The sequence below is a fragment of the Hoplias malabaricus genome, chromosome 3, assembly GCF_029633855.1.
Source record: "Hoplias malabaricus isolate fHopMal1 chromosome 3, fHopMal1.hap1, whole genome shotgun sequence".
NCBI lineage: Eukaryota > Metazoa > Chordata > Actinopteri > Characiformes > Erythrinidae > Hoplias > Hoplias malabaricus.
In genome coordinates this window covers 71,029,275-71,052,893 of record NC_089802.1, presented here as the reverse complement: position 1 = coordinate 71,052,893, position 23,619 = coordinate 71,029,275, and the positions used below count along the sequence as shown (strand labels likewise).

At 40.1% G+C, this 23,619-nt stretch overlaps 2 protein-coding genes across 2 annotated transcripts; one reads left to right on the top strand and one right to left on the bottom strand.

Moving 5' to 3' along the window:
* Nucleotides 1-3,443: 3,443 nt before the first annotated feature.
* Nucleotides 3,444-5,508, top strand: rprmb (reprimo, TP53 dependent G2 arrest mediator candidate b). The gene has a single exon (XM_066666115.1). The coding sequence runs from the start codon at nt 3,611-3,613 to the stop codon at nt 3,911-3,913; it is 303 nt and encodes a 100-aa protein (XP_066522212.1). The 5' UTR covers nt 3,444-3,610; the 3' UTR covers nt 3,914-5,508.
* Nucleotides 5,509-9,254: 3,746 nt separating this feature from the next.
* Nucleotides 9,255-20,989, bottom strand: arl6ip6 (ADP-ribosylation factor-like 6 interacting protein 6). Its single transcript, XM_066666604.1, has 4 exons — nt 20,434-20,989; nt 19,371-19,424; nt 19,154-19,286; nt 9,255-13,286 (listed from the first exon to the last, which is right to left on the bottom strand). The coding sequence occupies exons 1-4, from the start codon at nt 20,690-20,692 to the stop codon at nt 13,193-13,195; spliced, it is 540 nt and encodes a 179-aa protein (XP_066522701.1). The 5' UTR covers nt 20,693-20,989; the 3' UTR covers nt 9,255-13,192.
* Between the last annotated feature and the right edge of the window lie 2,630 nt (nt 20,990-23,619).

Genomic DNA, 23,619 nt, shown 5'->3' with positions numbered 1-23,619 from the left:
TAAAGTGTCTGAATGCTGATATGCTGTCAGAATCGCCTACAATGGGCCTGCAGATATCAGAATTGGTAGCTTGGTCCTGGGGGTCCTGATTTCTCGTCCATCACATGGGTATGTGTGTACCTTTTACCTGGGGAAGTGAAGACACGTGGATGCATTGTGAAGAAAAGTGACGGGAGTGTGTGCTCTGGGGATTTTTCTGGTGGGAATTCCTGGGTCTGTGAATGTCTTAATGAGGCTTGGTGTTTACTAAAGACAATAGCACTGGAACATGACAGAACGACGTGTTTATTTATCCAGTTACTTTTGATAAGGGCTGTTTTCTCAAGACTTCATCCACTACAATGTAAACATTCTTGGACTAAAGTAGACATTCTGCTCTTCAAACTCCTAGTTATTGCTTTATGTATTGACTGCAGTGTGTTGTTTTGTCTCTGCTGGAGTGCTCAGACAAAACGACACAAATCGTTACTGCTATATATCTCATGAACCAAAATACAGAAAGGTAAACAAATAAATAAAGAAAGAACAGGGGACTTAATGCTGTTATACTCACTGCTCATAACTGGAGCCTTGACAGCCTCTCACCCTCTCTGTGTTTCTGTGTCAACAAATATCATTTGTTTACTCAGCCAAATCCCACAACAGAAGGGGACAGTAGTGTCATCCTCAGCTGCCCACCCCGCTGACCGTATGATACACCACTTGGCAGCGTTTTCGTTTTGAGGTTTCTACAGCACGTCGCAGTGCTCAATCTGTGCTGCAAACTGACTACACCAAAATACTGATTCAGATTGACAAATACAACACAGGGTTTCTAATACGCAGGACACATTTTTAACAGAATTAATATTGACACGTTCTCCTCGTGTGCGTGGGTTTCGTCTGGGTGCTCCAGTTCCCATGGTTCTAAAACACATGTTGGTATGTAGGTTGTGGGAGAGACTGGGTGAGTGTGGGATGCCTTGTGATGCACTGGCTCCCAGTCCTGGGTGTGTTCCTCTATTGCTCCCCCAGTGCATGACAGCAGACAAACCACCAACTTTTTAATATCAGAAATAAATATTGCATGAGATGATGTCCACAAAATGTTGGCTGCACAGGTCATGTGATTTGAAAATTGTACTAATTACATAAATAAAAAATACCCCATATTAAAATCAGCTAAAATCGCCATTTCTTCCTTGCTTCCAATCTCTCGCTACATACCAGCACTGATTCTGACTCTCCAGTCCCTGCAAATAGCTCTCTCTCTCTCTCTCTTTCTCCTCCTACATGTCTCCCTCTCCTCTTCCCATCTGCACCTTTTACTCTTCATGCCTACACCATCTCTATTGCTGTCTTTCTCTCACTCTACCTCCCTCCCTTCTCTCTCTCTCTCTCTCTCTCTCTACCTCCCTCCCTTCTCTCTCTCTCTCTCTCTCTCTCTCTCTCTCTCTCTCTATCACACAGAACAGAAAGCTCTTCACAGAGGGAGCATTTGAAGAGAGTATATTTTGGCAGTGCACAGAAACACCCAGACAGGAATAGCACCTCTCTCTCTCTCTTTCTCTTTGCTTCCCTCCCCCACTCTCTCCATCTCTCTCTCTCTCCCTCTGGAATGGTCTAATGAATCATATACACATGGAAAGCTTTGCGTAGGAGAACGAGCATGCAAAATAGACAGTACTGGAGTGAAACCCCCTCTCCCAGTGCTTAAAAAAAGTGTTTACATTTGGTGCACTCCTGTTTATTGGCAGCTGATTAAAAGCCTAGGTTTGAGAGGATCTGAGCACACTTCGTGTTCACACTTCACTCCCACCAAAGCCTGCCTCACAGAAGGAGCTTTTTAAACCTTTTAAGACATACAGTACAATGGTGCTAACTGGATTTGGACCACATTTATTCCAGGGAGTGGACTCGGAAGAACAGGCTAAATGGCTTTGAGCTGTAGTTTTGCATCAGCATCGTACAACAGATCATTATTGTTTCTACTCAAGCAATAAATCAGGTAGATTGGCATCCTCAATCAAAAGCCTGTTCATCAGACTGAGGCAGAACCAAAATGTATATTTCTTCCGTTATTCACAGTAAAAATGAAGTAAGTACTTTTAGATTTGATGCCTTTCAGATTACAACTGTAGGTGCTGTTCAAATCCATTAATTAATTTAGAAGCGTGCATGAAAGTGGGACATATTAAACTGCAATGAGGAAAAGAACTTTGCTTTACTGACCTCAGGGAACCATTGCTGCATTCTGGCCTCTGTTTAGCCAGAGATTATTTAGAGGAAGGTCAACACTGCCCTCTGCTGGGCGACTCTGACCATGCCACTGCCTCGGACAAATAGTTCAGAGTTGATGGCCTTCAGTCATGAGAACGAGAGTGAGGTCAGATACAGGTGTTGGAGGAGTTGGATAGGGTGATGCATCACTATGGGGAATGCAGGCTCAGTGCTTTGGGACTGTATACTGCATTAGATGATGCTTGGCTTTGATTGATATACAACTGCTCCAGAGCAACCTGTTTCATTTAATACGTTTCCGTGGAGATCACACAAGCAGAGTGTGCAGTTTAAGGTCATAATGATGTCATAATGGTGACACTGACACAACTTTGAGATGCTAAGTTATAATTAAGGGGTAATAAATAATGAGATGCCATGTCATAAAATATTAGATATTACATCATAATTATGAGATACAGCTCCACTTACAACATAGGTGCTGTTTTGCATTAATACAATTTAAAGACTGGAGTCCATGTTTTGCTCTGCATACTTTATAGCCCCATTTAACTTCCAATGGTCAGGACCCACACACAGCAGGTATGATTTTTGTGGTTGTTCGTACTTAGCACTCTAGTGACACTGACATGGTGGTTGAGTGGAAGGGTATGTTGTGTTGGTACGAATGGATCAGACACAGCAGTGATATTTAAACAATATTTCCTCTCACTGTCCACTCTGTTAGACACACCCACCTCCTTGGTCCACCTTGTAGCTGTAGAGTCAGAGACGGTAGCTCATCTGTTGCTGCACGGTTTGTGTTGGTGGTCCTTTAGTCCTTCATCAATGGACACAGGATGTTGTTGGCTGGATATTTTTGGTTGGTGGACTATTCTCTGTAAGCATTGACACTGAAAGACTTAAAAACTCCAGCAGCATTGCTGTGTCTGATCCACTCATCCCAGAACAAAACACACTAACACATCTCCACCACATCAGGACTGTAATTGATAAACTACAATGTTTTCCTGTGAATACGACTTAAAGAAAAAAAGCCTTAAAGCTGATTGGTCAGTGTTTAGATGAAGGAAAAAAATAGTTAGGTCAGGGTCCGCGCTGGTCGTTTTTGGCACGTACTTTAGGGGGCGCAATTTGCATAACGAACGCGCCTCCACCCCCCGGCAGGCGCTGAAAGTCACTCAGAGCTTTTGATCAGTAGTGATCTGTCAGTCTCAGAGAAACACACTTCACCAGCTCATCATCACCACAGTCGCCACCTCAGACCTGCGCATTTCTCGCCTCGGTGGATGTCTACACGAAGGCTTTTACGCAGCGGATTTACGCACGTCTCCAGGGGAGCGCGGGACACTGGGACCAGTGGGCGAAGTCGGGCACGGGAACGCGCACCATGAACTGGACGGCGTTCAACGACACGGACGGCGCTCTGTTCTCCAACACGAGCAGCTCGAGCCTGGACGCGTGCTGCCCGCCGGACGGCGGCTTGGCGCGCGCGGCGATGGACGAGCGCAGCACCTTCATTGTGAGCGTGGTGCAGATCGCCGTGATGTGCGTGCTCGCGCTCACCGTGGTGTTCGGCATCTTCTTCCTCGGCTGTAACCTGCTCATCAAGTCCGAGGGCATGATCAACTTTCTGGTGACGGACCGGAGATCGTCCAAGGACGTGGAGGCGGTCATAGTGGGCTCCTATTAGCGCGGGAAACGGACAGCCGCGCGGAAGAAGACTACTCTGAACCTGGGCCCTCCGTCCCTAGCGTGTGAAGAGACGGTCTTCCTTGGACACAACCGATGAAACTTTAGACTCACTTTTTGAAACTTCTGCGCAAACTCTGTGATATAGAATCTCGGATCCACCACTCGAATATATACTTATAGGTTATTGTAGAACGATTCTCACAATTGTGATCTCTAATCTCGTATTAAGACGTGCAGTCTCTCCTGATCTCATTATTATGAGGTGGTAAGTTATTATTATGCCATGCTACATCATTAATAAGAGATATTAAATCATCTTTGAGACATAATGAAGTGGTTTCCCAGACAGTGATAAAGCCTAAACCTGGACTAAACACACAATGTGTCAGAGATCTAAAACCATAAGGTTTGATAAAAGTTCTCACCCAGTAAACAAGGAACGTCCCTGGACGTTCAAAATAGGTCTAAATGTAGTCATATAGTTTAAACGTCAATGGACGTCCAAAATCCATCTTAATAAGTTAGTTAAGTGATGACCAATCGATGACGTTAGTGGACGTCCAAAACGCGTTTTATACAAGTAATTTATTTCGGGACCAATTAATAACGTCAATGGACGTCCGAAATACGTCTAATAGTCGTCTTTTCAATGTCTGTGTTTGGACGTCTTTTCAACTTTCATTTTCAACCTTAAGAGAACGTTAAATAGACGGCTGTCATTACGTCATTTCAACGTTGAATCAACGGCTAATTGTTTACTGGGCATTACGATTTACTTGAGGTAATCAGTCACAATTATGAGACGTCGTTCTTAAAGATCCCCTCCTGTGACCATGTCAGTGTTGTGTTGTTTATATTAATAGAACACGTATCATGAGTGAAATAAACAGTAAACCCTATAGCTGAACATTTCCATCTGAAATCTGTAGCGTTCCAAACACACACACACACACATACAAATGTCTCAAATGTGCGGATTAAGACAATCAGGGTTTCTGATGTCAGAAACCTAAGTAACCAATCCTGTCAGTTTGTCAGGTGGCACTTTCAAACTGCAGGTGTGTGACAGAGGTGAGAGGTGAGTTAGAAGCAGGCACTAATGGGACTATTCATAAATCTGCATGTACTGAGTGAATGTGATGGTAGTGGGGGTGCAGTAAGGCAAATGAATGAGGCATATTTAATCACTGTGAGGGTGTAAATTAGTCTAATTTAAGTCAATGGAGTTTTAGGATTAATGTCTAAATGTGTAATTTTGATGAACTGTTGATAGGGAATAGAGGTAGTGAATCATGTTTACATAGTCATCAATTCGATAGTCTTTAGTAAGAGACATTAAGTCACAATTATGAATTTCTCTCTCATTACTAACAAGTATTAAATGTAAGATATGTGTTTTCTAACGGCCCAAAGCTTCCCACCAGGAGCACATTGGGAAATGGTTTTTTTTTTTCTTTCTCATGGGTTACACTTCCCACTGTTTTGCTGAATGAAATGGCTGCTCCTGTGTGTGCTGTGTACCTGCTGTGTGCACACAGCCTCAACAACAAATTGACGCAGTTAATGTTTAATGTTGAATTACAATAAATAATACAGCCCCATTTTAACATTCTCTCGGCTTTAGCTTGTGTTATTACCTTGTTATTTGTCGCTCCATGATTTTATTCTATGCTTTCCTCATCCTCTGGACTCGTTTTAATGTGATCACAAGTTTAGTGATGCTGAACCTCTTTCAAAACCAGTTTTTAAATCTTTAATCAAGTTTCAATTGTTCTAAGAGTTAAAGGTTTAACATGGAACTATTTTAGAACATGATTTTTCTGCTATGTTCCATTCATCAGAGTTCACAAAGCAATCCCTTTGACAATGGAAAGAATCATTCAAGCAATTAGCTGCTTGATGGTTCAGATGGTTCAACCTTAACACTAATATGTTTATTGTAGCATGAATTAATTCAATTTTATTGAAATGCTGCAGTTCCCAATCACTCAGTTTAAAAGGAACAGTGAAAATGCAGGAGTTTTAAAAGAGTATTTACTGATTGCACTATGCCTAAATCTAAAAGAAAACCTTCCTATTCTTTAGTTTGTTTATTATGGTGACGGTGGAAGCATTCATTCGTTTTCTGTAAGTGCTTCATCTACTTCAAGGTCCCGGTGGGTGAAGAGCCTACCTGGAAATTATGGGCACAGCACTGGAACACACCATGGACAGGGCACCAGCTCATTGCAGGGCATCACACACTCACCCAGTCAATCTCACACTCACCCGTGGACAATTTCACATCATTTATTTTGTTATTAATGAAGCAGCCATTCATTTCATGACCACAGTAGCATTGGACAACAACACTGCAGCAAAAACTCTCTCAGTTCAAGGGTTAAATATTATGTGCATCACCGTTACGGTCAGTGACCACATGGATAACCCGTGCCGTTGAAATGATATTAGTGGCCACGGCAACTGGCTAAATGCAATTAGGCGTCCATGGTTGTCATAAATGATTGTCATCTCAAAAGTAATTATTGCTATGAATATACAAGAGTAATCATATCCACCTGTGTCCTATCGTAGCTTTGACCCAACACTGATCTGGAAACTGCTGAATTACTAACACTCAAATTTGCAGGCTCCGATACATAAGCTTATTAAGTATGTCGTAAAACTATTTGTCCTGCTGCAGTTATTTCCTGACCTCCATCCAAATGTAATAAGTGATCTGGACAGAACACACGCAGTCAGGCTGCTCTACGATTTCCGAATAAACATCTGAGTCACTGTTCGCACACTTTTGAATCCCAGGTGCTCATTCAGCAGCTGTCCGGGCCATAGCCTAAACACTGCTGAGTGGAGAGGGTACAAGTACGTCAGTGCGTGGAGTTGTACAGGGTCATCGTCTGAAACATTTCTAAACATACAAAACTGACTCCGCCACCACAGTAGCCAAGAAAAGGCCAGTGTATACAGTTTGTCACCTTTTGGATTTGTAAAATCTTGCTCAGTATTAAATAATTTTTTCTTTGATATTAGGGACTCAATAAAGAGAGTAATAAGTTTTGCTAAATTGTTATGTAATATTACTAATTATAAATAATGACATATAACAAGAACTAGCATTCGATTAGAATTTTTTAAAAATTAAAATAATGCTAGTTTCTATCATCTTTAATGTTTATTATGGTGTTATTAATTAATACTTTAATTAAGACCATTATTGTAAAGTGTTAAACATTGAATATGTCCCCCCTTTGTTGCATCAATAGCCTCTAAACTTCTGCAAAGCCTAAGACCACGTTGCTTAGTGGTAGCTAAAGTAGAGCAAAGTCCTCTACCATTTAGGGTACCATTGCTGTGGAGTGGAATTCTCTTAACAGTACCTCAAATCCATCCTAATATACACAGCAGGATTATACCATTTAGTGAAACGTTTTGTAGAAGAGTAGAAGCTGTAACTTGCAGCAAATGGAGACCTATTGATGTCCTTCATTTCAAAAGAAATGTTGGATGAGTAAATGACTACATATTTATGGCTGTACACAGAAAAGAGGACAGAGAAATTGTGGAAGCAAAGAGTGGTTCTCTAGTATGTTCACTCTGAGCCGACACATTAACTTAGCTTTTAAATGTGCTGACGCATGCCGCTACATACATTATGTAAAATGGACAATTAAGGATGTGAGCTGTCCATTATGGACAGGAAATAGGAATGTTTAGGGGGTGGGGAGAGAGGCATCCATCATGCTTCTCCTTAGGCCTGTTTTCTCTTTGGCTATGGCTGCTATTTAAATTGGCCATATTAACACTGCTTTTTTAAAAGTTGAAATACATACGCCTCCTCTACAGAGAAGCCCATGTTGTACAATCATAGAAAGGAAATCATGAACTGAAATAGTGCCAACCATCGTCTAGAGGTAAAGCCCCCAGCATTGGACTCAATCCCCAGGAGTGAGCTCCAAGCAATACAGAAAAGTAGAAGCTGTTACTGAAGAGAAAAGGGACAAACCTTTGGCTATGTAGAGTAAAACGTGGCCTGTGCAATATAGGGAATTTTTTGTATGTTTAAAATAAATAATAACCAAAAAGGTGTCCACACAGTTACAGTAAATCAGCCTTATTTAAATAAATAAACAAACAAACAAAAAATAAGGGTACTCTGTTTTAAGGACACGGTTTTTAATTTATTATTTATACCCCCTACACCTGTGCCACACTTTGGAAATAGTGCTCTCACACTGTCTTTGAATTCTGTAGGGTTTATTCATTCATTAATTCCTTTTCCATTTCATCCTGATCAGAGTAGACCTTAACCGGAATCAGTGAGTGAACGGCAGGGACAGCCTTGACAGGGCGGTAGTCCGTTAAAGGGCATCTCTCACTCTCTCACACACACACAAATATGGAGACTTTTGCACAGTCAATCCACCTATAAACATGTTTTCTGGACACACAGGGATGTAGGGTTCACGTTGGTGGATAATGAATAAATCCTGGCCAGAGGACTGCTGCAGTGCACTGTAGGTGGCTGTAAATACAGTGTTAAATTATATACACACAAAGACCCAACAAGATGTCATTTAACTAGGGCTTTTCAAAATTTTGTATACAGCTAATTTTTAATGAATGCTACTCATTACATTGCCTCTGCATGCTGCCAAAGGCTTTCAGTATAAGCACACAAAACCACTGTGTGAACAGCAGTCGTACACTCGTACATCAATAGCACTGACCAGCCATTAAGGATGATACAGAGGACGAGGCACATGCTGGATGATGCTCACTGTGGTTTTTTATGTGGAGAGGCTTTAAACACTGCACAAATAACAGCATCAATCATGGAACAGTTCCATTTTTCCACACTTTGCAGTCTCTGTGCGTAATGGCATAAAACGCCTGAGTGGAGATATTTAGTCAATTCACTTCTGTGCTCCCTGCTCCATCATCACTTTTTTTTTTTTTTATTCCATCACACACTGATTATAAGTCTCACTGCTCTTTCTGGAAAATCAGCCCAGAGGCGACACATAAAAGGGCATCAAACCAAATGTTTTGGTATTGACTGCCTCACTCAGCAGCAACCGAACACAGCATTTTGGTCCATCTCTGCCTCGGGTCAGTACTCAATGGCCATAATAACCAGTAAGCGCCTGGGTACAAAAGAAACAAATTCCATTAATAGACTGCTGTGTTTTCCGTGCAACTCATTCAAATATAGATTCCAATTTCAACAATGTTTGAACTCTCAGTTTGAAAGGTACTTGGAAGCAGTGGTTCATCACATGAACAGATGTGATATGTTCTTTTTAAAAAATCCAATGAAACCAAACAATGCAAAAAGGCAAATGAGTTTATTGACTTTCCCCTCATTTCATACAAGAATTAAAGCAGTCCCTGGCTGAGCACATAGTGGTAGAACTGCTGAACCTGTGTAAAAATTATCACCAGTGTTATTCATCCCTGAGTGTTCTAGTGCCTTTAAGTGGACTATAAAGTTAGGTAAGACACATAATAACACAAATAGCCACAGCCGATATCGTTATTTTGCTTGTTTGACCATATAAATACATTTAGTTGGAGCAATTGAGGAGACAGACCCATGAAAAATTTAATTTGCACAATTTTCCTCATACTCCAAATTTAGTTGTTCAAATAATACATTTGGGGTCAAGACTTTACATCTAATTTCTCAACAATTGGCATCATACAATGGGTTTAACAACAAAATCAAATACGGCAACTAGTTTTATAAATGGAAAATAATGAGCTATATTATTTTAATCTGTAAAAGATGTGTTTTCTGACACTGCTTGATCTCAAGCAGTATTAATGTATAAATCTGCTCATCAAAAACAAGTTAAATTCACCCTTAAAAGCTACGTCAGTGGTCTAAATATTTGTGTAAATTAAAATACACATATAGCTTCATATTGTACGTTTTTCTACTATTTAAAATGCAAATAAAACAGTGTATGGAATCAATGCAACTTAAAAATAGTACTGAAATGAAATATGGTACAGATATGTTTCGTAACTAAAGCTGAAGCCTATCGAGGAGTGAGAGTTTACTACGTGTTTTTCTGCAAGCCTGTATGAAATAGGAATGAACCAAAACTACAACTTTTGGACCTCCAGTTTTGTTCTCTTTCTCATGTAAGTAGAAAAAAAATTCAAGAAAGCAAAAAAAACTACCCAAAATCTTCAAGAAATCTAAATTCTGTTAGCGCTGACATACCAAACAATGATATAAAGTGGTGGCAGAATGTTTGTGAACTCTTTAGAATTTTCTATATTTTTGCATAAAACACCACTGGATTTTCACAGAAGTCTTAAAGTAGATAAAGAGAACATAATTAAACAAATGAGAGAAAAATACTATATTTGTTCATTGAATTGTTACGGAAAATGTTTCAATCTTCCAGACTGAGTCAGAGTATGTGAACCTCTGGTATTAGTAGGTCATTCGAAGGTGAAATTGAAATCATTTGCTTTCAAACACTCATACCAGAGTGGGTTCACATTCCTCTAAACAGAAGTGATTAGTTGCAGTTAATGTTGCACCAGATACTGAAAGTAAAGTTCACAAAATTACAGTTCAAAATCATTCAACACCCACTTCAAATTAGGCTTATATTCCAAATATACAAACTTTGAGTTGGTGGTACTAAACCATACAAAAACAATAACAATTTAAATAGCCAAACACAAGTAATGCAACTGTATGTAGTATTTCATAATTTTCCTTAGTAAATAAATAAATTAAATATAATAAATTTGTCTTATTTGTTTCATTTGGTTCTGTCTACCTTTAGGACTTTTTGGGTGATGTTTACCACTGTCTCTGCTGCTACATAATGTCTCCCTAATGAAAAACACGAGTGAAAAGTGACTACTGCAATTACATTAACCAGTATCATCAAAAATGACAAAACTAGCCCAGGCTGAGGTGTGGTAATGGAAATTGACTGGCAATGATATAAATGAAGAGTGTTTTGCACAATATTATACATATGCCGTATTAAACTTCATCTCCAAGATTCTGAAGACACTGACTAGAGCCCTGTGTTTCGCAAATGTTGATATGTCTGTTCTTTTAGTAATTTAGATACAAAAGCACACAAGGTTCATGTCTTCCTTGATTCTGGCAGACACAATTCTCAACCAAGTCAGGAACGAAAGAAGGTAAAAGTATTCTAAACAAAACCACAAACACACAAAGTTAATTTCTTTAGCAGTGTGTGTGTGACTGAAAAAACCCAGCAAACATTATTACACCCTCCCAGAGAGAAATGAGGACACAGGGCAGCGCGTTAGCGTTACCTACGACAAATTGCTACAGGAACTGCTAATCTACCTTCAAACAAAATGCAATCAAGCTCTGCTGCAGCCAAATAAAGATACAATAAATCATTCTCTCAACTGTATTGCCAGGCTAAACTGATGAGTGTATTTGTGTGTTAAAACGTTCAGCAAAATGGGCCATGTTATCTTCCAAGCTGAGGCATTAAAATGCACATTTCATTAATCTTACAGCAGTTTAAGTTGTAGCTATGGTTGATGCACTGACAACCAACTGATGGTCTGGATCAAAGGCCAAAAAAGCACACTGTAATACTTCGCCACTGTGGTGGGAATACATTAGTGCTGCATTATTAAATTAAAAAGAGAGAGCAGAGCTCTTTTTTTTAACCAAATACAATTAGATGACAAAGAAAGCATCATTTCTGTGAATATGGTTTCACTCAGAACAATGTAACATGCCGTTTTAGTTTAGACAAAAGCCATTATGTCTCACTTGTTTCATAAAGCCTTAAAACATTTATCCAACAGTAACAAAATGTCCCCACTTCTATAAAGCACATTTCTGTTAATAAGAATATAACATATTTTCTTGGACTTATTTCACAAGCTATAAAAATTTGTTTTGGCAAAACTAGGCCTCTGCACCACTACAGAGTTGAAAAGTCTACAGAGCAAGTCCATTCCACTGCCATGGTCTGATGGGCTGTTGAATCCGTAACTGGATTAGAATTAAGGAAAACTATGCATAACAATAACTCATTTACAGCTAACATCTTTTGTGCTCTTTTATAGGAGTATTTTTCTAAAAGAACACAATTTGAGCTGAAATCAAATACTGTTTGACAATTTTAGGCTGCCAACCAAAGTAGCGATAGCTTAGTTGATGTTAACAGGATACAGCTCCAAACACCACAGAACCGAATAAACCAAACACAAATCTGAACACAGAACTTACTATGGTGTGTCTGTAGTCTGCTTGCAGTTCTAATTACTTGATTGGCTTGAAAGTCACAGATTCAATTTCCAATTTTTCTGCAGCCCTTGCTCTGTTTGTTATAGCCATTGTCATTTAAATCTATGGCTGTGTAGAGGTCAGTCTACCTAAGCTAATGCTACCCGCCTCCTACATCTTTGTTAACTGAATGGATATTTAATAACTCTTATAATGATAATTTCACAAACTCCAGCAGCAGTTCTGTGTCTGATCTACTCATACAAACCCAACACACACACTAACACACTAGTGTTAGTGTCAGTGTCACAGAAGCAATGAGAATAATCCACCACCCAAATCATACCTGCTCCATGTTGGTCCTGACCACTGAAGAACAGGGTGAAATGGCGAAAACAAAAGTATGCAGTGCAATGGATGGACTACAATCTGTAATTGTAAAACTACAAAATGCTCCTTCATGGTAAGTGGTGCGGAGAAATCAGATAGCGAATGTAGAAACAAGGAGGTTGCCATAATATATTATGGCTGATCGGGGTATATTGAATGATTGACCGATGTGCACATTGCATTTATTTGATAAATATGAACGCAAACTTCTTATATGTCAGTCTTCAGTTTTAAAATAACATAAGATGTGTGGGCATGAAAGTGACTTAAATGTAGATCCAAGAAATAAAAAAAATCATGTTAGTAAAACAGTCCACCTGTACTCAGAAAGCTTCTGTTACACATTAGACAAGAGGCATTTTGTCCATACTCATTTCTGTTCAGATTAAGTACAAACAAATCTGTTACATTATGTAGGCTGTGTTTCAAAACACAATCATGACACTGGCAGTAACATCTCCGTACTTTAACACTGCGTATATAAAGGAAAGCATAAGTTATATGCAGCTTAAGTCTATATACTGAATATTGACTTTTTTTCTCCCTTTCTTTTTTACCTATAACCACTTGATACAGATGCTGCTGCGACTGCTGATGAAGATTATGGCGATGATGCTGTAGAGGAGCAGTAGACGAGTTTTAAGTGAGACACCAGATGACTGTAAGTGCAGCCACAATGCCATTGAGAATGGCCATGCTGTAGCCCATGTGAAAGGAGTGGCCTGTCATTTTCCTGCAAAACAAGAACATGCATTTGTTTAATTAGTCGACCAAATGATTCTTTACCACTTAATTGTTCTGCTGCATTGTACAGCATCTGAGCCCAATGCTTAATAAGTCTGCTTGACTCCATGGTGTGTAACTGCAGTCTATAGACTTAAACAGTGTTAAGAACATAGTGATCCAATTCTAGGAAACATGTATAGAACCATGGCCTGCTGTATTGATTCTATCAGCTGGCTGTTACACTGAAATATAAGAGTGCAACATGAGAGATGTGTTCAGTGGCCTGTAAGCCCATGAGTTGAAGCTCATAAAAACACCATTACGAAGAATCCTGTTGTCCCATGATACCGCTTTGAGTCTTGATAATGGGCAATCTGGCTAATGCTTTTAGAGAAGCAGGCTTCACTCCCAATGGCAGTCTATTAGATCTTTAAAAACGCCTTGAGTCTGGATACTAGTGCTATGATCAAAGGCCTTCTCTAATGTACTGTCCCTTTCGACCAATTTAGCGGTCTCCAGGTCCTGATCCTTCTAAGTCTACCTCTGCAACACTTGGCAGCACTGGTATTCTGGGAAAGACAAAACCACACACATCTGTTTCTAGAATGAACACCCTGTCCTGAACTGCACAATGAAATATCCAAAATTTGAAGTACTATAAAAAATAAGGAATTCTATTATCATTATACTGGAGAAATCTACTTCTATTTGTTGTATAAATTTCCTATCTATCTAGTTTAGGTGTGAACCAAGATCAACACCGCCAACATTACATACATTCATTTCTAGTTCACTAAGCATTTTCGATAGTCAAGAAAATGGCTACTAAAAGGTGCTTAGCAGGAGGCTCCTTAGATCTGATTTAGAGAAACTGAGAAAATCCAAATATCAGAGACTGTATGCAGGGTTCTTGCTAGTTCCTTGATTAATCTAACCGTCAAAAAGCAATGCCAAACATTTTATCACCATCCAATGGAAAGGTATCAGAGTGTAGTCCTCCAGATGTTCAGGGAACAGATGGAACATTGCATAATTTGTCCCAGGCCACAGGTGCTTTACAGATTTCGACTAACCAATCTTCCACTTGGGAGAATTGCATCAAGAAATCAAGCCCTGAAAAGAATGTCATGGCCTGTCTGCAAAAATAAGGTAAGAGCTAGCAAAGACTGCATTATAGGGACTGTATCAGTCACCTCAGAACAACTTCTACAGTTCAGGATATTTTATGCATAGTGCACACCATATGTGCCTGGGCATAAGAATAGTAAACCTATCTGTTAGCCAAACTGCCTAATTAGAAAATAAAAGGACAGTTTACTTCTTATTTGCAATGGACAGAACCTCACCTTATGCAAGTCTTGAAAACAATTTTTTTGGGGTCAATCTAAGGATATTTTCAGTGCTAAATAGCCATATCTTAAATTACCTAATTTCACTGCTACAAATCTGTGCTCTATGATTATCCCCATCTACTTAAACATGCAGGCACTGGTCAAACTATAGCTCGGACAGTGCAAATTACTAGGCAGGATGTTTAGCCATTCTAAACATGGGTTGGACAATGAAACTGAAACACCTGTCATTTTAGTGTGGGAGGTTTCATGGCTAAATTGGAGCAGCCTGGTGGCCAATCTTCATTAACTGCACATTGCACCAGTAAGACCATGTGCATCCAATGGTTCAAACATTGTGTCCTAAAGGCGGTGCCGTGTATCAGGACGACAATGCACCAATACACACAGCAAGACTGGTGAAAGATTGGTTTGATGAACATGAAAGTGAAGTTGAACATCTCCCATGGCCTGCACAGTCACCAGATCTAAATATTATTGAGCCACTTTGGGGTGTTTTGGAGGAGCGAGTCAGGAAACGTTTTCCTCCACCAGCATCACGTAGAGACCTGGCCACTATCCTGCAAGAAGAATGGCTTAAAATCCCTCTGACCACTGTGCAGGACTTGTATATGTCATTCCCAAGACGAACTGACGCTGTGTTGGCTGCAAAAGGAGGCCCTACACCATACTAATAAATTATTGTGGTCTAAAACCAGGTGTTTCAGTTTCATTGTCCAACCCCTGTATATGTGTATGTGTGTGTGTGTGTATATATATATATATAAAATTTTTTTTTTTTTTTTTTTTTTTTTTAGACTTTTTAAAGTGATCATCAGTAATGAAAATGTATCAGATATGATCTGAATCCCTTTAACACCAAGATTAAGAACAGGGAACCCTACTGATTCACAGAGAAGGAAAAGTGGTTTCTATGGAAACAAAGACACTGAGCTAATAAAATCTAATATTGCTGCTCTAAAATAACAAAACATTATTGTTAAATGGCCACCACTGCCTGCAAAAATCAGGGTCTTTCATCATCTAAACATTGGCAATGCTGAGCAAAAACACAATTTTTTCATTTAGCATTCACAGAAAATACAGACAGGACAGATGTTGATTTTTAACACATTGGAACCCACCAAGTCTAATGGGTTTTGTTGCTGTTGTTTTAATTTATTTTAAAACTGAATTTCAATTTTCTCTCTACTCTCTGATGGGGCTGTGGCCATGTATTTTTTTAACAACCCCCCCCCCCCCGAGAACACACGTGTGTTCTCAATTGTACTTCAGGTTCAGGGGAGCTAGACAGTAATGTCCGTTTTGTGAAAAAGTTAAATGAATGATGGTCTGTGATTTTTACTAACTGTGACAAAACAAGTGAGACCTAACCAAACAAACAGATATTTAAAGACACGGGACTTTGTGTCCCAACAAATAATTCAGTGACTCTTCTCTTCTCAGAACAGCATCCCCTACATCCCTGTGCCTAGACTTCAGATTTTAGAGAGGTGCGCCTCTGTGGGACATCTGTGAGGGTGTATGATAGAGCGAGAGGCCGACATGGCCAGGGTCAGTCGATAGGCACCCATCCGGCCGGCAGCTGGTCGATAGGGTGTTATCGCTCCCAGCGCCGTGTGAAGGCCAAGCTGGGCCACACATAAGAGGAGCAGTGGCGTGTGATTAGATAACTACTTCACACAGCGTTGAAGTGACCCCACACTTTATCACTAGCCCCCAGACATGATCAATGTTGTTCTACCTTGTCTGCCAATTAGGACCAGGCTCACAGGCTCAAAGCAAAGAAGAGAACACATTTTCTCTAGCATGGCAGCAATGAGCTCACATGCCGCTTCTCTGCACTGTAATCCACATGGAATAATGTCATGTTGACTATGAAACATAGTAATATAAGCCAAAACTTGTGGCAGCTCAGGTTGTAGGCTTGAACACTTGACTTATTGTTCAGTTTTACACCCACTTGCCTGAAATTGGTTTACGCTGTTAAGGAAATGTAAATGTGGCTTATGATATGGGGCTATTTATCTTCAGCCGGAACTAGGGATTAAGTCAAGGTGGAGGGAATTACGAACAGTTCCAACTATCAGTCAACAGGAATTTCTCATTTCAGGCTGACAATACCCCAACGCAAACCTACTTTCACATCAACAAAAGAATGGCTTCACCATATGTAGATCAATGTTTTAAAATAGTCCAGCCTGAGCCCAGACATGAACCCAGTTAAAGATCTGTGGGGTGACCTACACATAAAGACTGTAATAAAATCAAAATGTACTTCAATGTAATGTTTAAGGGTGTGCATATTTATGTAACAACATTCTTGTAAGTTTTGTTACAAAAGGATTATAGATCACACATAGTATTTTTTTTACAGGGGTGTGTAGACTTTTTAAATCCACTCTAAGTACCACTCATTCATTCATTCATTGTCTGTAACCGCTTATCCAATTCAGGGTCGCGGTGGGTCCAGAGCCTACCTGGAATCATTGGGCGCAAGGCGGGAATACACCCTGGAGGGTGCGCCAGTCCTTCACAGGGCAACACAGACACACACACATTCACACCTACGGACACTTTTGAGTCGCCAATCCAACGTGTGTTTTTGGACTGTGGGAGGAAACCGGAGCACCCGGAGGAAACCCATGCAGACACAGGGAGAACACACCACACTCCTCACAGACAGTCACCCGGAGCGGGAATCGAACCCACAACCTCGAGGTCCCTGGAGCTGTGTGACTGCGACACTACCTGCTGAACCACCGTGCTGCTTTTCTAATTACTACTTCTCTTTAATAAATGAAACTGAACAAACTTGACAGCTGTTAACTTTGTAAACAGCAGCCCACTGTAATAATACAAGCTCAGTATAGACCTAGGGCTCTCTATAGATCTAGAACAAAATTCAAGGTAAGGCAGATGGCGCATACAAAATGGGAAGCCTTTGAAAGGAAAGTGAACACTATGTCTTTATGTTCTGTAAAACGTCGAACAGATATGATGGATTTCAGACTTCAAGGCTCTACCTGCTGCCTTTGCCCGGCAGAGAAGTATTGCGTGCCATCAAAAAGTCAAACAAATAGTGAAGCCGAGACTCTGAGGCGTGTGGGAAACACTTAGGGCTCATTTAACATGCCATTAAGCATTGTGCCTGAATGAGCTTCGAGCTCAGCGTTCGACATGAGCCTCACTTGACCCTTTCAAGTCTGACCAAAGGCTGAGATATGTTCTTGTTTACAGGCTGTATTATGACAAATGGACAATGGCCAGCATCAAATGGAACAGAGTGGGGAAAGTTGCAGCAGATGGAAGGAAAAGATGGATAAGGAGGAAAAGAGTTTGGGCCAACAGCAGCAACGACAACACTTAGACATAACCTGCATGAGTGTTGCCCTAGTTACTGCTGGACAAAATGCTTAGCAATGGCTGAGTAGATCACGTATCACTTTAACCTCTTCTGTCCCTGATAAATATATCAGTGATTTGTAAATTTCTTGTACTGTGTTTAGAAATTAAGTTAAATATCCAAATTCCACATTGAGAATCCAAGCATTCACATTGGAAAAATTACAAAGCACGTAATCCATTTACTGATATATTACAGTAATGCTTGTTTTGCTGATAAAGAACACTGACAGATGCTGTAAGAGACAGAGGTCAAGATGCCGTTTGTTGTTGCTAAGCACAGAAACTAATACATTTAGGTGCAAAAATAAAAACAAGTACAGGTTCCACAAAATACCTTCCACAAACCTTTTCTACACTGTCTCACTCCAATTCTGCCACTACCTATGTCTGTATGTCCCAGGGAAGGTTTTGAAGTAGAAGTGGATAAGCTCAGCTTATGTTTGATGGAGCATCACTAAATCCCACTAGGCCAATTTTGTGGAGATTTTGAATGTTCGGCCGGGCTCTAGTATTCTGGTCGCATGATGGAAACCAATTACAGGAAAATTGCTTTTCTGTTTTCACCCCAGCCCCCAGTGAGCTCCCACCCGAGCAGGTCCGACTGGCGTGAAGAAACAAGACTAATGTTCTATTCTACTACCTGACATGCAGCCTGTGAGCTTATAGCTAACAGCGAAATGAGAAAAATGCCTGAATAACTCCCAAAACTGGGGAACAGCCACGGCAGCATATTATAACACCCTCACCAGGCCCTATCTCTGGTATTACTCTGATGCTGTGCTGTGCTATCTATTCTGGAAAAATGGAGTTACTCGCACAGCTAGTCACAGATCAATGCAGACCAAGAGTGAACAAAACCGAATACATTATGTGCCAGGAGTAAAGCAAGCAGACTTCCTGAGATTTGTCTCAAACTATAACTGCATTTTTAACGTGACTGTTCTATTTTAGCACCAGTTGATCATTCGCAGTGTTATTATTAAACGACTGCTAGACTATGCTAGTATTTGCTGTTATTTACAAACTGGATTTATAAGCAAAGGCAACACACTCTCATGGATCTAGTTTAATATAACTTGAATACTGGTTGAAAATTGCAGACTAGTGAATTTACCGGAGTTTAACTGGAGAAAGTGGAGTGGGAGGAAACATTCCAGGCTCAAATGAGTCAAAGTATGTAAGAGTCCAGGAGAAACTGCAGCACAAAACTCCTGCCAAGGAGGATAGCACCAGCATACTCCAAAACCCTGAAAAAAGAATATGGAACAAGTGATTGCCTACAGTATGTACCTAAAGAAACAACATTGAAAAAGCTTGTGTCTTGGACTTACCTAGAAGTCTTACTTCTGCTCCATCTTCAGTGGTTATTTTTTCAGCTCGCAGATCTGGAGAACAAAACACAGCATGCTTGTTCCATTATGGAGGCATTGGCTAGTCAACCCTGGTTCAGAACTGGTATTTGGCCTCTAAAACATTTACAAAACTCTGTAATACACCAATGTATTGAAAGTCAGAGTTTAATCAGATCAGTTTGTTACAGACCTATCAGAATTTAAAACAGAAACTGCACAGGGAAGGGTATTGTGGTTGGTGTAATGTAGTGGGGGACGGCACTGTCTTCTTTGCAGCAGCCTAAAGTCCTTGAATTTTATTCAGGGAAAATTTGTCAAAATCTTTTAATGACATGAAGTTGTACAAGGATAAAACCAGGCTAAGTAACCTGATGTCACATTAATATGCTAGAACTACAATAGTTAACAATATCTTATTAGTTACATTTTCTAAAATTTGCATTAAGAAAAGACATATATGTCTCTCATATCGTTACTTAAAACACCATCAAATGTATTTTACCAGGGGGGTTCAAAATTTTGCATATAAATAATTTCACTGTAAAAGTGATTTGCCACATTGTTTAATTTTGAACTTGTAATTTTATATGAATTACTATCTTTAATCATACTTTGGAGTGTTTTGGCAGGCTATAGCAGCCATTTCATTTTAAGACTAGTCGTAGAATTAGTTTTCATTGTGACGTGATGGGTTTAATTTACTGAACATTGCAAACCCTGCGATGTGACTATTGCGCATGCTCACATCTCGATGACGATGCTGAAAGATATATCGTGTAGCTCTAGGTGACTTTACTATTAAACATGTAAGAGCAGGTCCCTGTGAGTTTGAGAAACAAATACTGCAATGGGGAAGTGGCATATTTGCTCATATTAGTGGGTTATTAGTTTCATCTAAGTAAAATCCCACAGCTGAAATGACTGTTTACAAGTAAACAGTAACATTTTTTCAAGTAAACAATTTAAACATGATGATAAGATTAACGTTACTGGATTATTCAACCCCTAAAAGTGCTTTAGGGTGACAGCAAAACGCCCATACCTTTTAAAATTATATAGAGAAAGGAGACAAAGACAGCGATAAAGGAGAAAATGACCAAACAGCAGATCATGGAGCAGATACGAGCTGCCCACTGTCCGTCTCTCCAGCGCCGCGGAGGATACACCAGTCTGGGACGAGTCCTTAGCTTCGCGTTGTTCTCGTCTGAAGTCGTGTTTGACCCGTCTTTGGTTTTGTTTACATTATTATCATCGTCTTCGTCACCAGAAAAGGCGTCTGGCGCCCGAAACACCCCCGACATATTCTACACAGCCTTTCTCAAGAGTGAGAAAATCGCCTCTTACTCTTTATCAGGCTATATTCACTTACTGTCAGCCGAATACTGATAGCAGCTAGCTAACGTTAGCTCCTTAACTCTTCTTACTTTACCCGACGTTAACGTCACTAAATACAGACTCCAACAGTTCCCCAAAACTGATAGAGAAACATTTTCATATTTCAAAAACGCACACACGTCTACATGCCTTATGCTGCAAAAAGAGACAAAAGCTCTTAATCTTAACTGCTTTCAAAACACCGCGGTTCAGGCTCCTGAAAAGAATCCCCACCCACAGCAATTCCGGCCAATCGAAACGGCGCATTTTCGTGCCTCTGCCACACGATTGGACAATAGTAATGTCAATCACATGGGTTGCGAAACACCTTTTGGTGACATTATAATTCGATTCCACACTTATTAGAGGTGACTCTGATTCAGTGAAAGAGTCGATTCTGATGCTGACTGAAACGTTTCACTGGTTCACTAACGGTCTGTTTCATTTTACCAACTAGTGTTTTGGTATGTCTTCGTGTTCTTTCTTGAGGTGACTTACTAACGAAAGTTTCATGGCGACATTACGAATGCGTTTATAAAGATGACTTCTAAATAACCATTTTCCAGATTCCCAGTCTTATTTCGTGAGACTGGAATGGTTCTTTGGCACAAAGGCCTCAAAAATTGTGCAACATTTTTTCAGACGTGTTTGTTCAGGTTCATTATGGCGTGTGATCAATCTCTCAATTTACAAGCGAGTCTGATACTGTCATCATGTTTAAACACAGCAGGCTAAATTGCTACAAGCCTGGTTACCTGTCCAGAAAAATTGGAAATGCTTGGGGCACAGCTGAAACGTGTAGATTGCTTGCCGCTTTGACAAAATGAAATTAATCATTTTTGACTCTCGAAACTCAGCAGTGGTTTAAATTAAAGACCTGAGGGTCTTTGTGGGTCCTGCTGCATTAGCAAGACAGTATTAACATAGGTTTTCTGATGTATCTCAGCAAATCATTTGCCTGTTTTTTGTCTTCTCTTCCAGTACTGGTCTGTGTTCTCTTGTGTCTTCCTTTCTCTGGAGTCATGGAGCACAGTCCAGTACCTTTGGTATGAATTAGAGTGATATTTGACAAACAACTTTTCCTCAGACCCTGACCTCTTGTAGGTGAATGCAATCAAATCCTCACAGCAGTGTTCAAACATCATAGTGTAGAATTTTAGAAGATGGACAAAATCCCATTGAAATGTTTTTACACTGTTAAAAATATCAAAAATCTGTAGAATTCTTTTTCGTATTACATTTGATTTCAGAAGAAATGTTAGATGTGTAAACACAGTTTTGTAGCACAGTGGTTAAGACTGGTTCTACCTCTGGGGCTGAGAGAAAACAGCTCACATCAGCCTCTGTATGCTTAACTTAATTGAACATTTCAGCCTCAGTGAAAGCACTCTCAGGCTGATCTCCTGGACAAATTAAGGCAGGGTTCTTGTGCTGAGGATGCTTCAGTGCCTCAGCGCAGCCTCAGATGCCTTTTCCACACTGTATCCATCTCATGTGTCCTTAACTTCACTTTAGTGTTTGTGACAGGGACGTTAGGTGTACCCTCGTGTTTTCTGTGGCGAGAGAAAATGTCATTACAGATCTGTAGCTTTGCTCCGTGGCCTAATATCAATCCTGCAAACAAACAACATGAGGAAGTCTATTTATTACGACTCAGAAAAGCTACAGAAGTATGGCAACACTGGTATAGCAGCACTGATGTTCTCCACAAGGCAAATGAGGGGCCTACCCATATCGGGCAGGAAAACCACATTATTCCATTCATTCATCTTCTGTAACCAGTTCATCCTGTTCAGGGTCGTGGTGGGTCTGGAGCCACTGGACATAAGGCAGGAAAACATCCTGGACATGGCGCCGGTCCATCACAAGGGGCCGCACACTCAGTCACTCAAACCTATGGACGCAGACACAGGGAGAACACAGACAGTGACCCAAAGCAGGGATTGACCCCATGGTGCCCCTCTATGTTGTATCAGAGTAACACCATTAAAACTAGAACTAACACTTTATAAATACCTTTTCTCTCTTTTTTGGATCACATTGGTTTAAAGGTATAAAAGTGAAAGCTAAAACATCAGCCACAAATCAGCACACCTTTGCAACTACAAACACATATTAGTGACTGAACATAAAATGGCTAAACTGTAACAGTAAAAACAAAGATTCTCACAAAAATGTAGCTCCCCATATAAACAATAGACAGAAATATAATCAAATATGCCGTATATGTGTGTGTTCCAAGTACAGTATGTGTTAAATTATTGTTACCGACGAGAAGTAATTTCTCCAAGGGTGTCCACACTTCAACAACAACAACAAAAGTATTGTTAAATGAAAGCTATATCATTTCGTATCCAACGTTGTTGAGGCCTGATAGGAAAGCAATGCCCTTTTGGAAACATGTTCCTTTGCTGCCATCTAGTGGTTGGAAATAAATCTGTACAGCAAACAGGCTTACATATATCCTGCTGTCTGCTGAAACAAGAAGTTGCTTTACGATTTCCTTGACCTTGAGAAGTATCAGATTATATAGATATATATTTAAATTGTGAGAGCTCACTGCCCTGTTGTACTGTTGTATGATGTTTACTGAGAGTTGGTGTCACTCGGCAGGTTGGTGATTGCCTCATAATACTCTCATACATCCCTCAGAGCAAGCTCTCCCTGCAGTTCCTGCTCTTTCTCAGGAAACTTTAGTCTTTTGTTCTACAGTCCACAGATATGGAATTCTGCAGGATTTCTATGTTTGTGCAGTGGTTTTGTCTATATTTAAAGCTTAAATACTCAAACAATTTGCTGTTCAATATCTAGGCTTCATATTCTTTAGGACTTCTGAGTTATGTCAAGGAGCTAA

Bases quoted from the DNA above. Each gene is read 5' to 3' on its own strand.
- rprmb (XM_066666115.1), top strand. From the start codon at position 3,611: ATGAACTGGACGGCGTTCAACGACACGGACGGCGCTCTGTTCTCCAAC.
- arl6ip6 (XM_066666604.1), bottom strand. From the start codon at position 20,692: ATGTCGGGGGTGTTTCGGGCGCCAGACGCCTTTTCTGGTGACGAAGAC. The intron at 19,425-20,433 runs GTATGGGCGTTT...TTTGTTCTCCAG, and splicing joins TCTCTATATAATTTTAAAAG to ATCTGCGAGCTGAAAAAATA. The intron at 13,287-19,153 runs GTAAATTCACTA...CTTGTTTTGCAG, and splicing joins CTTTCTCCAGTTAAACTCCG to GAAAATGACAGGCCACTCCT.